The sequence below is a fragment of the Lynx canadensis genome, chromosome E2 (genome assembly GCF_007474595.2).
Source record: "Lynx canadensis isolate LIC74 chromosome E2, mLynCan4.pri.v2, whole genome shotgun sequence".
Lineage (NCBI taxonomy): Eukaryota > Metazoa > Chordata > Mammalia > Carnivora > Felidae > Lynx > Lynx canadensis.
Genome location: NC_044317.1, coordinates 44,352,462 through 44,368,439, shown reverse-complemented (window position 1 = coordinate 44,368,439; position 15,978 = coordinate 44,352,462). Strand labels below are relative to the sequence as shown.

The 15,978-nt window shown below is 49.8% G+C and overlaps 2 protein-coding genes across 3 annotated transcripts; one reads left to right on the top strand and one right to left on the bottom strand.

Moving 5' to 3' along the window:
• The first annotated feature begins 3,340 nt into the window (after positions 1–3,340).
• On the top strand, positions 3,341–5,034 carry LOC115502751 (cytochrome c oxidase subunit 7A1, mitochondrial). Its single transcript, XM_030298430.1, has 4 exons — positions 3,341–3,397; positions 4,127–4,213; positions 4,352–4,436; positions 4,906–5,034. The coding sequence occupies exons 1-4, from the start codon at positions 3,383–3,385 to the stop codon at positions 4,959–4,961; spliced, it is 243 nt and encodes an 80-aa protein (XP_030154290.1). The 5' UTR covers positions 3,341–3,382; the 3' UTR covers positions 4,962–5,034.
• A 713-nt stretch (positions 5,035–5,747) lies between these two features.
• Positions 5,748–14,278, bottom strand: CAPNS1 (calpain small subunit 1). 2 transcript variants are annotated; one of them, XM_030298427.2, is made up of 11 exons: positions 14,175–14,278; positions 13,079–13,296; positions 12,055–12,088; positions 11,683–11,772; positions 11,472–11,529; positions 11,306–11,370; positions 9,237–9,305; positions 9,058–9,136; positions 8,800–8,916; positions 6,492–6,550; positions 5,748–6,308 (listed from the first exon to the last, which is right to left on the bottom strand). In XM_030298427.2, the coding sequence occupies exons 2-11, from the start codon at positions 13,276–13,278 to the stop codon at positions 6,282–6,284; spliced, it is 798 nt and encodes a 265-aa protein (XP_030154287.1). In that variant the 5' UTR covers positions 13,279–13,296; positions 14,175–14,278; the 3' UTR covers positions 5,748–6,281. The 2 variants fall into 2 exon arrangements, with proteins under 2 accessions (XP_030154287.1, XP_030154289.1); XM_030298429.1 differs by lacking the exons at positions 13,079–13,296; positions 14,175–14,278 and adding an exon at positions 12,564–12,639.
• Between the last annotated feature and the right edge of the window lie 1,700 nt (positions 14,279–15,978).

Genomic DNA, 15,978 nt, shown 5'->3' with positions numbered 1-15,978 from the left:
GTTTCAACATGGCCTCCCATGTTGCTTGACACAATAAAAAAAAGGACTGTGCTTGACACAATAAAAATGGTATCTTACCTTCCAATATAGTATCATATTTTTTTTCATTTTTTTTAACGTTTATTCATTTTTGAGAGACAGAGCGCAAGTGGGGGAGGGGCAGAGAGAGAGGGAGACACAGAATCCGAAGCAGGCTCCAGGCTCTGAGCTGTCAGCAGAGAGCCCGATGCAGGGCCTCAAACCCACGAACTGTGAGATCATGACCTGAGCCGAAGTCGGACGCTTAACTGACCAAGCCACCCGGGCACCCCAATATGGTGTTATCTTAAGGTATTTTCTTTCTTTCTTTTTAAAATTTTTATTTTATTCTTAAATTATTTTATTTTATTTTAAAAAAATTTTTTAATGTTTATTCATTATTGAGAGAAAGACACAGAGCATGAGCAGAGGAGGGACTGAGAGGAGAGACACAGAATCCGAAGCAGGCTCCAGGCTCCGAGCTGTCTGTTAGCACAGAGCCCGATACGGGGCTCGAACTCACAAACTGCAAGATCATGACCTAAGCCGAAGTCAGACGCCCAACCGACAGAGCCACCCAGGCGCCCCGATTCTTAAATTATTTTATTTTTTTATTTTTTTAATGTTTTTATTTATTTTTGAGACAGAGAGACAGAGCATGAACGGGGGAGGGGCAGAGAGAGAGGGAGACACAGAATCGGAAGCAGGCTCCAGGCTCTGAGCCATCAGCCCAGAGCCCGATGCGGGGCTTGAACTCACAGACGGCGAGATCGCGAGATCGTGACCTGAGCTGAAGTCGGTCGCTTAACTGACTAAGCCACCCAGGCGCCCCAAAAATAAATAAACTTTAAATAAATAAATAAATGTTACTTTAAGAAACACTTAAAAAAAAGAAATATTGAAGACAGTCAAAACCATGGTATTAAATTGTTTTCTTTTAGGTAATCTGTTAATATTTAGTATTTTAAGTATTTATAATATTGAGATAAATTGGTCTATTCAAATAACAGGTCAGCTTTATAATTCCAACTTAAAATATGGAATCCAGTTAATGTCTAAGACTGACTTTTAGTTGAAACCTCACTGTTTACATACACTATTGGAATGATTAATGGAATATAAGATTTAACACATTTATAAGTTTATAATTCTAAAGTCATAAAACTTATATTAAGTATTGAGCAAAGCTTCATCTGGTAAATTAGCCTACTGTGGCTCTTAAATGGAAACATCTAATGTATTAAATTTACAAGCCTAGTTTGAAAATGTTAAGGGAATTTAATTGTTGTAAAAGTGTTCTTTAAAAGAGGTTGTTAAACCCTTTTAGACTATACCACAATCATGACTGATGAGGGAGCTCCGGGCAAGCTGAGGGCAAATTATAGGCTGGAGCAAGAGTGCATGTGCACGCCCCAAGTGGAATACGTGCGATATTCCTCAGACACTCCTGGTTAGCCAAAAACAAAGGAAAGGGTTTTTAAGAGCTTGCCATGGTGATGTGGGAAACAAAGGCAAATGAAAAATTAAATTCCTTTACTGCCCACTGACAAGTCCTTGAGACCAGCAGAGTGACCTCCCTCTAGGAGCTCTGCTGCCTTAAGGATGACACTTTGCTGGGGGCAAAAGAGAACCTTGGCTTAATATTATCCCAACCTTGAGGATCCTGTAAGTCTACTTCCTTTATCTCAATTGCCCCAAGATATATGCTGGCAATCATACTCCAAACTTATGTCCCTTCCCATGCATCTAAAGGGTCTCATGACTGAAGTTTTATTAAACAGTAATAAATGGTGTTTCCCTAGCAACAGCTAGTCCCTCAAGGTCCTGGAAACCTTGCTTCCAAAATTCCTTAGAAACTTACTCTATCTCTGACCCCCTCCCAACCTGAGGGTATATGATGACTTACCTGTCACAACCCCAGTTCAGCTCTTCCTGCCCATGGGTCCTGTCCCCATGCTTTATCACGATCACCTTTTTTGGCAGGAAAGATGTCTTCAAGAATTCTTTGTTGGTCGTTGGCTCTGGACCACCCCACCATCACCCCAAAACTTCATCAATGACTAAAACCATTAGGGCAACTGTACTTAACTCTGGCAGCAAATAGATATGAATATAGACATATAATTTGCTTCTTAACCATCTTAGGGTAATAAGTTAGATATGAAACCCTTTACTCCCAAATACTTCAGCATGCATTTCCTAAAAACAAGGACATCCTATAACTGCTGCACAATTATCGAAATCAGGAAATTAACACTGACACAATATTATTGTCTAATCCACAGACCTTTTTGAAAATTTACCCACAGTCCCACAAATAAAAAGAAAACAATTTAAATGATTTTTCCTAATCCAAGATTCAACCCATAAATTGTGGATTGTCAGGTTTTTCCTTTTTTTCAAGCCCTTAGCTGTTAGAGATGCATATGTAAATATGAAATATGATCTTGAATCTTGAAATTTGCTTTAAAATACTTCAAGAAAGGGAAAAAAGGAGGTGAATGGGGCAAATACAAGAAAAACATAATGGTGGTAATTGTTGAAGCAGGTGATGGGTCCAAGATGGAGGTTCATTGTACCTTTCTCTCTGCTTTTTTCTGTTTGAAATTTTCCTTGGTAAAATGAAAATTAGCTAAGTATAAAAATATTTGATACATAAACCTGTTAGGATGCTGCCCAATTCATGAATCGTTTAATGAAAGTCTTTCAGATCTTCAAATTTACGAGGTTAAATTTTTTAACAAGCTTACCGCTAGAAAATAGTAAGAGTAAGGTCTTATTTGTTTCTGTGCAATAGTTATTAGTCCAGTTATGCAATAATTTTGCAAGTTATTACCTCAATTATAACTGTCAGCTCAGTTACGCTGTTCTAGGAGTTACGCTGTTCTAGGAGTTCATTTAATGATCTTGACAAACCTTTGAGGAAGATCCAGACTTAGTCCCCATTTTACAGATACGCTAAGTAAGGCTCTGAGGTGCCATCACCCACTTAGGATGGGTCTGAGAGACCCTGGGGGAGGAATTGCACTTGCCCTGGACGAGTATCTCCGAAGAAACAAACCAAAAACACATTCCGTTTTCCTCTCCAGTTGGACCAGTAGAAATTCCAAGGAACAGAGAATGCTTTAAACATTTTGGTACGGGGGCGGGATTGGAGCCTCTTCTCCGCGCGTCTGTAGGACAAATGCGAGTCTGGCTGCCGGATTTGTTCGACTTCCCCCACACCCCGCCCCCGTACCACTGACCCCAGGAGCAGCTGTCGCGGCGTGCCGAGGGCGTGGCCTGCAATTCCCGGGGAGGGGAGGGCCCTGTGTGTCCTTGGGCTGAGAGGGGAGGTGACTCCGGCCGAAGAGGAGGACGCAGAATGAGGGCCCTGCGGGTGAGGGCCCCCAAGAGCTGGGCCGGGGACCCCAACCCGGAAGCCCTCGCCCCTATAACGAGACTCACTGAACATCCCGGGATCTGGGGCCTCGGAACGTGAGCCCCCTTCAGACTTTGGGACTACCTCCTAAACAGTCTGGGACCCTCAAACCCCCCCCCTTCTAATCCAAGGGGTTCTGAGACAACCGGGAACCCCCAACATGGCCCAATGCCCCAGTTTGAGCTTCTTTCCTTCATCTAGGGTTCCTTTAACATCTCGGACCTAGGCCCTGGGAACTTAACACCGCTTCCCCTCCCCCTCACTTCTCAGGCAGTATGGAATCCCCACTAGGCACCCAGATCCAGGAGTGGATCATTCCTGGGACCTGGGCTCCTCCCATTAATCCAGGAAACCCTCGCCCCCAAAAACACCCCGGACTTGGACACGCAGAACAAGTCTCCCATCTGCCCCCCTCCCCCCTCTTCCAGGACCCTCTAAACAATCCGGGAACCTCTCAGTCAGACCCTCTAGGCGCGAGCCCTTTTTTCTGGGCTTTCTTGACGGGACCCCTTCCTTTCCTCGTGCTGGCGGTTCGGATCTAGCTTTTGAGACTCTCGCAAGGAATAGAGCCGTCCCAGTGTCGGGCCTCTTGAAAGCCCGACTCTTCACCCCACCCCCCAACAGCTGGACCCCTTCGGGGCGCCCTTTCAGGTGTTTCCAATACCCATCCACTCCCTCCCCTGCCAGGTCTCCCAAGCACTGGTTCGCTCTTTCAGCTCAACCGCCCGGAACCGCTTTGAGAACCGAGTGGCTGAGAAACAGAAAGTCTTCCAGGTAGGCGGAGCGGGGGCGGGCGAAGGGAAGAACCCTGACCCCCCAAGCTCGGTCCTTGAGCCGAGTAGGGGCAGCCGGGGGAATACAATCCACAGAGCAACGTGCACCCCTTTCTCATTGGTCGCTCCCACCACCCAGGCGGACAATGACCTCCCAGTACACTTGAAGGGCGGGGCAACAGACAACATCCTGTATCGACTGACCATGGGCCTGTGTCTAGGGGGTGAGTGCAGGGCCTTGTGGGCCTGAACTGCGCGAGGAGGGAGGGAGGGGGGCGCGGAGCTCGAGCTGGAGTGAGAAACGGGCTGGTTCCTGGGCTGAGGTCTGGGGAGAGGGCTAGTGACTGGGCAGGGGCTTAGGGAGGGGGATTGGGTTCTGGGCTGGCCAGGTTTGGGGATCGTCCAGGAGTCCACGCTGGCATATAGGAAGGTAGCACCTAGAGCTTGGGCTCCTGTCCCAGGAGTGGGTGTGGGGAGGCCAAGGCAGGAATTGTGGAGAAAGCTGGAAGCCTGGTCTGGATCAAGGCTAGGGGATTCTGTACCTGAAGTGCAGTTTAGGAAGGGAGCTGGAGCCTGATCTGGGGATAGGATCCAGACTGGCGATAAGGAGCCTACACAGGGCCTTCAAAGCCTGAGATGGGGTTCAGGGAAGCAATTAGGATCTCACTCTTTGTCACCATACTCCCTCTCTAGGCACCGTCTATAGCCTGTACTGCCTTGGCTGGGCCTCCTTCCCTCACAACAAGTGAGACAAGAAGCCTGCAGGACCTGAACAAGCATCAATAAATGTGCTGGCTTCTTGGGGAACCCAGCCCAACCGTGGCCTCTGTTTGTATGCCCCCCAAACCCATTTTCCCACCAGCAAGGAATCTCTACACTATGGACAGCACATTGTCCCAGCCTGGAGTCCCTCATGCTAGAGGATCACTGCTACTACAAGCCTACTCCTACGATGCCGCTGCCTCTCAGCCCTCCTGAGGGGCTGGGGACCCCAAACAGCACCCCTGGGCTGCCTCTCCGGACCTGGGAGTCTGGGGTTGTGTCCCCTGTTCGACAAGGCCTCTGGATTCTGGGATGGCAGCCCCTCTCCCTGCAGAGGTTTGAGGGTGGGAAGGAAGATACTAAGTTTGGCCCATGACACAACAGAGGCAGAGGCAACTGAGGGCAGACTCACTCAGGACAGAGCAGAGAGGGGGCAAACATGGCCTTGGGGGACAGAGCCAGGGGTGGTACTGAGACCTCCCAAGAGCCTGGCTCTTGCAGCAGAAGCAGAGATTGCCCAGGCTTATGGGTCCCAGTCTCAGTCTCCACAGGATCTGTGAGAGATCTCAGCAAGAATGAGGCTCCGGCTCAACTAGAATCCACTATGAGAAAAAAAGACATAGATAAGAAAAGGACTAGGAAACATGCAGATCCAGGCCTGGGGACAGACATGGGAGACAGACAAAACCACCCCTGCCTCCTAGGACCTAGACTTCCCTCTGCCCCTGATAGAGACAGAGCCACCACTCAACTCTCAAAACAGGAGGCAGATCTCAGAGACAGCAGCAACTGGGGTGCTTTTATTTCCTCCTGGGCCTGGCAGGCTGAGAGCAGAGTAGAGACAAAGGCACAGGGGCGCCTGGGCCTATTATGGCCTGGAGTTCGGCCAGGGTAGTAACTGTGAACAGGTGTGCCAGAGTGTGTAGGGACTGGAGGGAGCCTCCCAAAACTGAGGGAAGGGCCCTTGGGGTGTGGAAGCAACATAACTGTTGGGTTTGGCACATGTACATGAGAGGGGTTATGGAGTGGGTGTGGGATGGGTGTGCTGGGCGTGGGGTAACCCTTGGAGCAGGGTGTGTTAGAGTGTCTCAGAGCCAGGGGTAACTCAGGGCATGGCACGTCGGGGCATGTTGGGCCCTGGCTGTTGACTGAAAAGCCGAGTGCCAAGGGCTGGGGGAACCGAAAGACCTGTGGGCCAATAGGACCCATGAAGGCGACACTGCAGACTGGCTCAGCCCTGGGAGAGACGGAAGAATCCAAGGGGACTCCTATAGCAAGGCAACGAGGGGCAGGTCTGGGGTTCTCATTCAGGAATACATCGTCAGCTGCAGCCACTGGGGAGAGAAAGGCACAGAGTGAGGAGCAGAGAACGGAATACTAGCAGACACATTCTCTGCCTTGACCCTGGGGTTGTTGGGAAAATAGGAGGGCGGGAGTCCAAGCTCAGAGCTGGTACATGGGGTTGAGAGGAGGGAGTCCCCTGCCAGACACCCACATCCCAGAATGGGCGTTCTTACCTCCTGGATGTTCACTTGAATTTGTCCAGTGCCATCCTTGTCAAGAGATTTGAAGGCACCTAGAGAAGGAAAGGGATGGGGATTTGGCTTTTAGGATAAAAATATACAGCCCGGGTCGGTCAGTAGAGCGTGCGACTCTTGATCTTGGGATTCTGAGTTGGAGCCCCATGTTGGGTGTGGAGATAACTCAAAAATAAAATCTTAGGAGTGGCTGGGTGGCTCAGTCAGTTGTGTTTGGCTCAGGTCATGCTCTCATGGCTCGTGAGTTGGAGCCCTGAGTCAGGCTCTGCGCTGATAGTGTGAAGCCTACTTCAGATTATCTGTTTCCTTCTCTCTCTGCCCCTCCCCCACTTGCATGCTCTCTTGCTCTCTCTCTCTCAAAAAGTAAATAAACATTAGAAAAATAATAAAATCTTTAAAAAAAAGGATAAAAATATACTAATCATGAGATGATGATACTAGCACTTGGGGCACCTGGCTGGTTCAGTTGGTGGAGCATTCGACTCTTGACTGCAGCATTTCAGGGGCATGAGTTCAAGCCCCCACATTGGATGTCATTTACTCAATAATACACACACACACACACACACACACACACACACGTGAAAAAAATAATGGCAAGCACTTATTGAGTTCTTACTCTGTGCCAAGCACTGCATAAAGTGCTTTCCATGTATTAATTGATTTAATTAAATTTTGTGAGGTGTCATTTTTTTTATGTTTTATTTATTTTTTGAGAGAAAGAGCATGAGTGGAGGAAGGACAGAGGATTCAAAAGCAGGCTCTGCACTGACAGGCTGACAGCAGAGAGCCTGATGTGGGGCTCAAAGTCACCAACCCAGAGATCATGACGAGCCGAAGTCAGATGCTCAACTGACTGAACCATCCAGGCGCCCAGATTGTCATTTTCAAACAGGGCCAGAGATGTGAAGTAATGCGCCCTAGGAACATCAGGATTGGAACCCAGGCTGTGAGCCCCCTCAATAATGGCCTCCATATGACCTGTGCCCCACCTCTGCCCAAGCCCCAGCCTTGCATAAACCTCTAAGGGCCTAGCTCTCCTCCTCTTCCTGCTCTTACAGTCTGGTATGGTCCCCACTCCTGCCCTGAAACCTGACTCATGTTCCCCACCCATAGCCAAACCTAAGCAATCCTGAGCCTACACTGTCTGTGCTCCCTCTCTCACTCACCACTCAGTTATACCCTCAGGTGTCCACACACGTAGTGTCCCAGACACTGCACTCACTACAGTTACTATTGCCAATAGCCATTTCTTAGGCCTTCTCATATTTGACTTTTGGAATCATCTGCCCTTATTGTCCATTCCCACCTTCCCTTTCATGTCCTTGACATACATGCCCCTTTTTCTCTGCCCAAGGTTTTAATGCTTTGCCCTTCCTGGGCTCTCATGAGGCTAGAGGATCTTCCTAAAACCAAATCTGGCCCTGTCCTTCCTCTGTCTAGAACCTGTTATAGCTCTCCAGTGCCCCCCAGTAATGTCTGAACACCCCTGAACGTGACACTCACAGCCCTGCATGGCCTGACCATGCCCACTGCTCTACTTCCTTTCACTCAGTTCTCTCAGATCCAAGTTCAAATTCTGGCTTTGCAACTTCCTAGTTGAGTGGCTGTGAGCAAGCAGTTTTGCCTCCTTGAATCGCAGGTTCCTCCTCCAGAAAATGGGGCCAGTAACTCCCATTTCTCAGGGTAGTCTTAAGGATTCAACGCAATCATGGTCATAAGAGCCCTCACAATCTAGCCCCTGCTAACCCCTCCCAGCCTTTGTCTCTGCACCCTACCCCCTTTCCAGCATTGAGAATGGAATTCAACAAAAAACACCAAAAGCACCTTCCCTTGTTGGCCTTCGCATGAGTTATTCCAAAAGCAACACTTGTCTCCCCTCTACCCCTAGAGTTATTCCTCGTCCCTCAGGCCCCAATTCACATGTGTCTTCCTCCAGGAAGCTCTCTTGATCCCTTAGTCTGCATCGGGTACCTCCTAGGTTCAAATAGTCCACTATTTATGAATAGTCCCCATTCATAAATCTAAACCCACTTGGCCCTGAGCTTCTCCTCTCACGCTCGATCACTCTGCCCTGAGCTTCCCTACCCCAAATGTAACCATTCTGAGCTGTCACTGTCTGGTGATTTGCCTCTCCTCCAGTGGACTGTGAGTGACGTGAGGGTGGGAACTGGGGGTGTTTCGCTCACTGGAGCTGCTTGCCTCAGGGCCAGACTCAGAGAAGACCTCGCCCATAGGAGGTAGAACAAATCCCCACCCAGGAAGAGAGCTGGGGTATATCACTCACGGAACATAGCATCCAGCCTGACCAGGCAGCTGATGAAGTTGTCAAAATCCATGTTCCCGCCTTCATCTGAGTAACGCCGGATGATCATGTTGTAGAGATGTTCATTCAGGTGGAACCCTGAGAATGGTTTCATTTCTCAGGTGTGAGGCCCACAGGCCCAACCCACTCCCACCCCTGGGACTCACCCTCAGACCAGCGCACTAGGGGCTGTCTTACCCATCCCCCCACCCAGTCCAACCATGTCCCTGCCAGCCGTACCTGCTGCCTCAAAGGCTGCTGGGAGTTCACTGCTGCCAATGGTACCTGAACGGTCAACATCAAACTGTTTATATATGGCCTGTGGAGACAGGGAGGGAAGAAGTCAACTGAACATCGTGGGGCATGGCACCTTCATGGCTTGAGGGTCTCTATGCTAGGAGTGTGAGGTTACCACGCACCTGCCACTTTTTGATGTTGTTCCACAAGTACTTGAATTCTTGGAAGCCCAGCTTGCCTGTGGTGTCACTCTGGTAGAAGGGTGTTAAGAATAGTGTGATGGTTGTACCCAGAGGCATGCACTGTATGCAATGGAATAATGACCAAGCAGGGGGACCTGGGCTAAAACCCTAGCTCCCATCCCACCCCAGTCATGTCACCTTGGATATGGTTTTACTTTTCTTTTTATCCATACGTAGTTTAGTTCATATATTTTTTAAGATTTTATATTTTTTTAATGTTTAAATAAACATTTTTTGAGAGAGAGAGAGACAGAAACAGAATGTGAGTGGGGGAGGGGCAGAGGGAGGGAGACACAGAATCTGAAGAAGGCTCCAGGCTCTGAGCTGTTGGCACAGAGCCCGACATGGGGCTCGAACTCACAAATTGTGAGATCATGATCTGAGCAAGTCAGACACTTAACCAACTGAGCCACCCGGGTGCCTCAAGATTTTACTTTTAAGTAATCTCTACACCTAACATGGGGCTCGAATTTACAACCCCAAGATCAAAAGTCACATGCTCCACTAACTGATCTAGCCAGGTGCCCCTATATTTCTAATTTAAACATAACCATGGGGAATTATATTGAACTTCTCTAAACTATAAATTCCTTACCTGACAATAGTTGCTAACTCCTCATTTATAAAATTCGTAATAGCAATTCAATTTCATAAATGTCAGGACATGTGAAAAACAAGGGTCTTAGAATTCTAAGGAAAGGTGATAATAAACACCCGCTGGGTTTGTGATAAAAACAGAATGAGATAAAGCCCTTAGCTCAGAGGCTAGTATTTGATAAACTCTCAATAACAATGACAGCCAAGACTTTATCAAGTTACCTAACACATGCCAGGCAGTGCTAAGCTTCTCAGGAACATTACTTTTCTCACTAAATTCTTAAGACACTGGCCTACCAGTATTATTCCCCAGTCACAGAGAAAGAAACAGATTCAGAGATGAAAATCTACAGAAGATCACAGTAGCAGCTAATGTGTACAGACCATTTAGTACTAAGTGCTATGCAGTGTGCTAAACCTTTGGGTGGCGCTCCAAATCAGGTGTCACCATAATCATTTACCTCATTTTATAGACAAGCAGACTGAGGCACAGAGAGGCTCAGTAACCTTGTTAAATGGCACAGCCAAGATTATGTAACTGTGCAACACATGTATGTGATCACATGACAATATGTGTGTCTACATTTTCCCTATGTGCTGAGCGTGCACATATCCAAGATCAGCTAATGACTGGCCCATGTGTAAACATGCATGTGTTCCTGTGACCATGCCTTCACATATCTTCATGTATACGGGTATGCCCTTGTATACATGTACATGTATATGGGCACAACTATAACAGTTATAAGCTTGGGTTCTTGGGGCACCTGGCTGGCTCAGTCGGTAGAGCATGCTACTCTTGATCTCAGAGTCATGAGTTCAAGCCCCACATTGGGTATAGTGCTTACTTTAAAAAAAAAAAAAAAAAAAGAGGGGCGCCTGGGTGGCTCAATCAGTTGAATGTCTGACTCTTGGTTTTGGCTCAGGTCACAATCCCAGGCTATGCACTGAGTGCAGAGTCTGCTTGGGATTTTCTCTCTCCCTCTGCCCATCTCCCCTGCTCTCTCTCTCTCTCTCTGTCTAAAATAAATAAAAATAAAAAAAGGAAGGAAGGCAGGAAGGCAAGAAATAAGCTTGGGTCCTCAAGCCTAAAAGACCTGAGTCCAAATTCCTATCCTGGAACTTACCCTTTACTTATAACTTCAGACAAATGATTGCCTCTCTCTGAGTCTCAGTTTCTTCATCTATAAAATGGACTATAACAATTCTGCCTGTTTAACAGGATGGCTGTGAAGTGACAGGTGATGTTACTATTTATTGCCACATGTCTGGATGTGTGGTAGTGGATGTGTGTTCTGATATATATGCATGTCCACATTGTGGGTATGAAAGCTACACCCTGACTGTCCCAACTGTGCTCCCACAAAACTCCTTCTTCATCCAAAACTTCCTCTAGATTGCCCCAAGGATACATCCATCACGGCCACCATGCTGCGACATGTGTCAATGCCAAAACCATCAGTTTTCAGATCAGGGTCTGTGGGAGACAGGTTGAAAGTCAGAGGCCAGAGGACACAGCTACCCCAGCCAGCACCCATGACTTTAAACCTGCCCTGTGTGTTGACCCCAATCACTCACGTCGGGTTACGACCTTGTTGAGAATGTTCATGAGTTCTGTAGCACTGACCTCCATGTCCTGTAGGGAGAAGCCGGGGATGGTTAAAAGGGAAGAGTGTCATGAGGCAGAATGGGGATTCTTTGGATATTGCAGTTGTTGAGTGTGCATGCAAGGGCAGCCCAAAGGAAGGCATGGAAGTTAGGACAAGGATGGGAGCCCAGAGTTACTTACGTCTCCAGCCAGCTGGGCAAAGAGCCTCCGGAACTGCCGGACCTCCTCACTCTCATTGGCCTCAATGTTGGAGTAATGGGTGCGTGGAGGCTGTAGAGGGAGGAGATCTCAGAGCAAGTGGGGGAGGGGTGCCCTGGCCAGAACAGCCCTAGGTGGGAAAGTCAGAGTGGGCTGGGTGACTGGATGATCAAAGGAATGAGAGGTGGTCAGTGAAGAGGGAGTGGATATAGCTAAGACCCATGACTAAATTCGGGGACACAACAAGGGAGAAACTAAATGAGAAGAATTTTATAAGACAAAGGGGACAAGGATGGGTGATGAAAAAGGCCTTGGAGTGAGAAGCAAGGTCTTTGATTGTGGAGGGTGGCTTACCGGAGGCTCTGGGTTGTATTGTGCAGCTGCCTCACTGGAGAGAGGAGTAAGGGAGTTAGCACCAAGGGGCGGGGCCTCCATAGACAGTGCCAGACCCCACGCCCCAACCCTTCAACCTCCCTACCACTACTCTCCATACCTGCCCCCTCTGCCTGCCTCATCTGTCCTTGTCTTCATCTACCCCTATCTTTGCTACCCTGGTTGCACCTGGCAGGAAACCTACAGGCCCGCCCCCCACAGTAGGTCCCGCTCCTGCCAGAGCACACTGCCCTATAGCAGATACCTCAATAGACCCAGCCCCTTTGAGGGCTGCTTCATAGAAGCGCTAACCCAGCTTCCCAGGTTAGCTAACCTCCTCAGGTCCTTTCTGTCTAGGAACCTACTCCATCCCCTGGCTTCCTAAACCCCGGTGTCTTCCCAACATCCCACCCCAGCTCCACGAGTTCCCACCCCTTCGAGGGGTGGCCAAGGTTAGGGGCCTAATGGCACCTAACGACAACCTGCTCTACCTCCACCAGGACGTATTTCTGTTTTAATCCAGCCAGTTCCCAGACGGACCCAGCCCCTTCAAGAACATTTCCCCTATCCCATCAGGCCTCGGCCTCTTCTGCGTCTACTTCCTCACTGACACACCTACGACGGCCTTGCCGCAACCCTAAGACAAGCCTTGCTCCCATGAAGCCACTCCCAGCCTCATTGGCTCCACCCTCTTAACGTTCGTTTCCAGGCTAGCGGGAAGCGGGCCTCGCCCAGACCCATTAAGCCCCACCTCCCAAAACCCAGCCGCGTCCCATCACAATATCCCCTCAACTGTCAGACTCCGCCCATGCCAAGCCCCGCCTCCTGAACTGCCATTAGCCTCACTACGGCCCGCCCCCTCGGGAGGGGCCCTCCTCTAACCCCAGCCCAGGCCCCGCCCAGCCTAATTAAGGATGCAGGTCAGTCCCCAGACTACCTCAATCTATGCAGGTGGGACATGCTCCTCCCCCAGGCCCCTCCCCTCCTCAGGCCCCCCCCCCCTTACCTGATGGCACTAATAACCCCGCCCAGGATGCGCATGGCAGTTCCGCCACCGCCTCCTCCGCCGCCGCCGCCGCCGCCGCCGCCGCCGCCTCCTCCTCCGGCCCCGCTGATCAGGCCTCCGATCACATTCCCCAGGCCTCCGCCCAGGCCCCCACCTCCCCCGCCGCCGCCTCCCTTCAAGAACGAGTTAACCAGGAACATGGCTGCGAATTTAGATTCCTGAGGGGGAAAAAAGGGGTCAATAGGCCGCATCGCCACTGAGCCCGCTCCCTCCCCACAAAAATAGGCATTTCTGGCAGCTGCACTTGGGGTAGTAATATGAGGCCTCCGGGCGGGAACTTATCCTCCCGCTGGGACTTGAAGGTCCATTTGGGATGGGGTCTGGGCTTCCGGAGGAAGGTAGTTCTTGGAGGAGTGGGATAGGGAAGGAGGATCTTGAAATCCCCTCGGGGTCCAAAGGATCTCTGTCTGGCTTGAAGGACCCTGGACTGAGTCTATGCATAGGCATCATTAAGGGTAGAGGTCCCGGTTCTGGTGGGGTTCTCAAGATGAGGGCCACAAGTTTGACGTGTCTGGCCACTCGAATCTGAGACTTGAGTCTCAGAACTGGACTTCGGGATCTTGGGCGGGTCAGGGGCGCGGATCAGAGATTCCCGACCCGGAGGCTTCCGGGTCAGGGTTTAGGAAATCCAGAATGTGGGCTTGAGGGTTTAGGTACTCCCAGGAGAGGGATTACAGTGTCACCGCTGGTTCTGTGGGCTCGGGTCAAAATTGTGGATGTGAATCCCGGGGCCCGGGATAACAGGGTTCCCATTAGAATTGGGAACACGGATCTAAGTAAGGATCGTGGTTCTGGAGATCCCACCCTGGTCAGAATTTGTGGGGTACCTCTCAAATCCAAGGGCTCGTATTTTAGATCCTAAAACTGAGGGTGGAAAAGTCCCCGGGGCGGGATAGGGATCGGACAGACTGGGGCTTCAAATCTGAGATCATGGGTCTGGGAGACCCCTGAGGCCGAGATTTAAGGGTCTCGTGGAATCTGGGGCCGCAAGGGCCGGGATTACAGAGCACAGGGATAATCCAAATCGGGCGCTCACCGCCTAGCTCACAGGTCCGCGGGTCCGTTCGCCTGTGCTGCTCCCGGGCCTCCGGCCGCGTCCGGCTCCGTAGGGCGGGGCTCGTGACTCAGGCAGCCTGGACCGGGTTAAGCACTGCGGCGTGGCCAAGCATGCATCCGCGCGGTCCTAGCGCCAGCATTGAAGCTGCGCGTGCGTGATCCGGATCCGCCTCACAAAACGAGATGCGGATCCGCCTCACAAAACGAGATGCGGCGGCCACAGCTCCGCCCTGTTGGTTTCCAGGACGGTGGGTTCTGTCCCCGCCCTGGCTTCACAGCTCTGAGGTCTTATCCTAGTCTCCGGCTCTGTTGAAGAAATCCGGGGGGATTGCAGTCATCGTGCCCGAGATCACACCCTAGTGTTGCAGTGTGAGTTTTCGCCCCAAAGCCAGCCTCCACGCGGCCACGGGTGAGATTTTCGGTCCGCTGGAAAAGGGACTCTAGCACTCGGCTCCTAGCCTTGTCGCGACAAAACATCCGGAGACCCTGAATTTTGTATGGCCCACAGCCCGGGGACAAGTGCCCGCATTTGGGGTAGGGGGCTAAGGCTTGCCCGGGACCCTGCAGCAGCCCGGATGGCGGTCAGTCGTGCGGGTAGGACTTTGCCGCCTGCAAAAGCTGTCTCTGCGTCCTCCAATCCCGCACCCTCTTATCCCGAGTCAGGGTCACCAAGTGTCGCCTCATTCTTCCCATCTCTAAAGAGGGGCCCGGGCACAGGAAGAGTCCCTCTGGCCACGTCTTGGCTTTTGAGGCTAGATGTTCCCAAGAGCGGGTTAAGGGTGAGTGGTGGGGGGAATGCAGAAGCTGGCCGGGAAAATAGCGACTGAAGTCTCCTTTGGAGACCTTTCTCAGGCTCCAACCTCCAAATTTCAGGGCTACTCAGATGGAGTTTAATCCCAAATCTAGCGTTTAGAATCTTCCCTGGAGTCTGGCTTAGCTTGAGTTTGAATCCTGACTCTGCCATTTCCTAACGGATCCTTTGGGCTCTGAGCAAGGATTTTATTTTTTTTAAGGATTTTTTTAATCTTTAAAATCTTTAATGATTTAAAATCTTTAATCTTTAAAATGAGTAAAAGTGTTCCCAAGCTCCCTTCAGAATTAAGTGGTTAAACGCTTAATAAAGAGTAATTTTGTGTGTCTGTACCCATGCTGTTCCCTCCTGTAGCCCACCTGGATTCCGCAGGTGGTTGACTGACTCATCTTTAGACAACACTGATAAAAATACAGGCCAAGCACTCTCCTAAGCACTTTATGTATATCTTCATATGCCTTCATAACAGTCCTATGGAAAGGGTGAATTCAGTATTTCCATTTTACAAAGAAATAAACTGAGCATAAACTACCTAGCCTGTAACCTTAACCACTACCTTAATGTATTTGACTCTTCTGTAATATAATTAATATTGGGGTGCCTAGCTGGCTGAGTTGGAAGAGCCTGTAACTCTTGATCTCGGGGTCATGAGTTTGAGCCCCACATTGGGTGTAGAGATTACTAAAAAAAAATAAAATAAATAATGTAATTAATATGATAATATCTCAGATAACAAGATCACAACAGACAAAAATGCAGTTGCAGCCAAGCCAAAGAATTGCTATACAAGACTTGCCTATGAGGCAGGAACTTGGAGAGAACATAGAGGCCGGGTCACTTGCCTCGGGTCACAGAGGATGGCAGGACCAGGTGTGAACCTGGGCTTGGCTAATGCCAAAACTTGATGATGACTAATCCGGATTCCCTTCTCACCGCACCCTTCCCTGCCAGACTGGAAAGCTTCCGCTCTCTG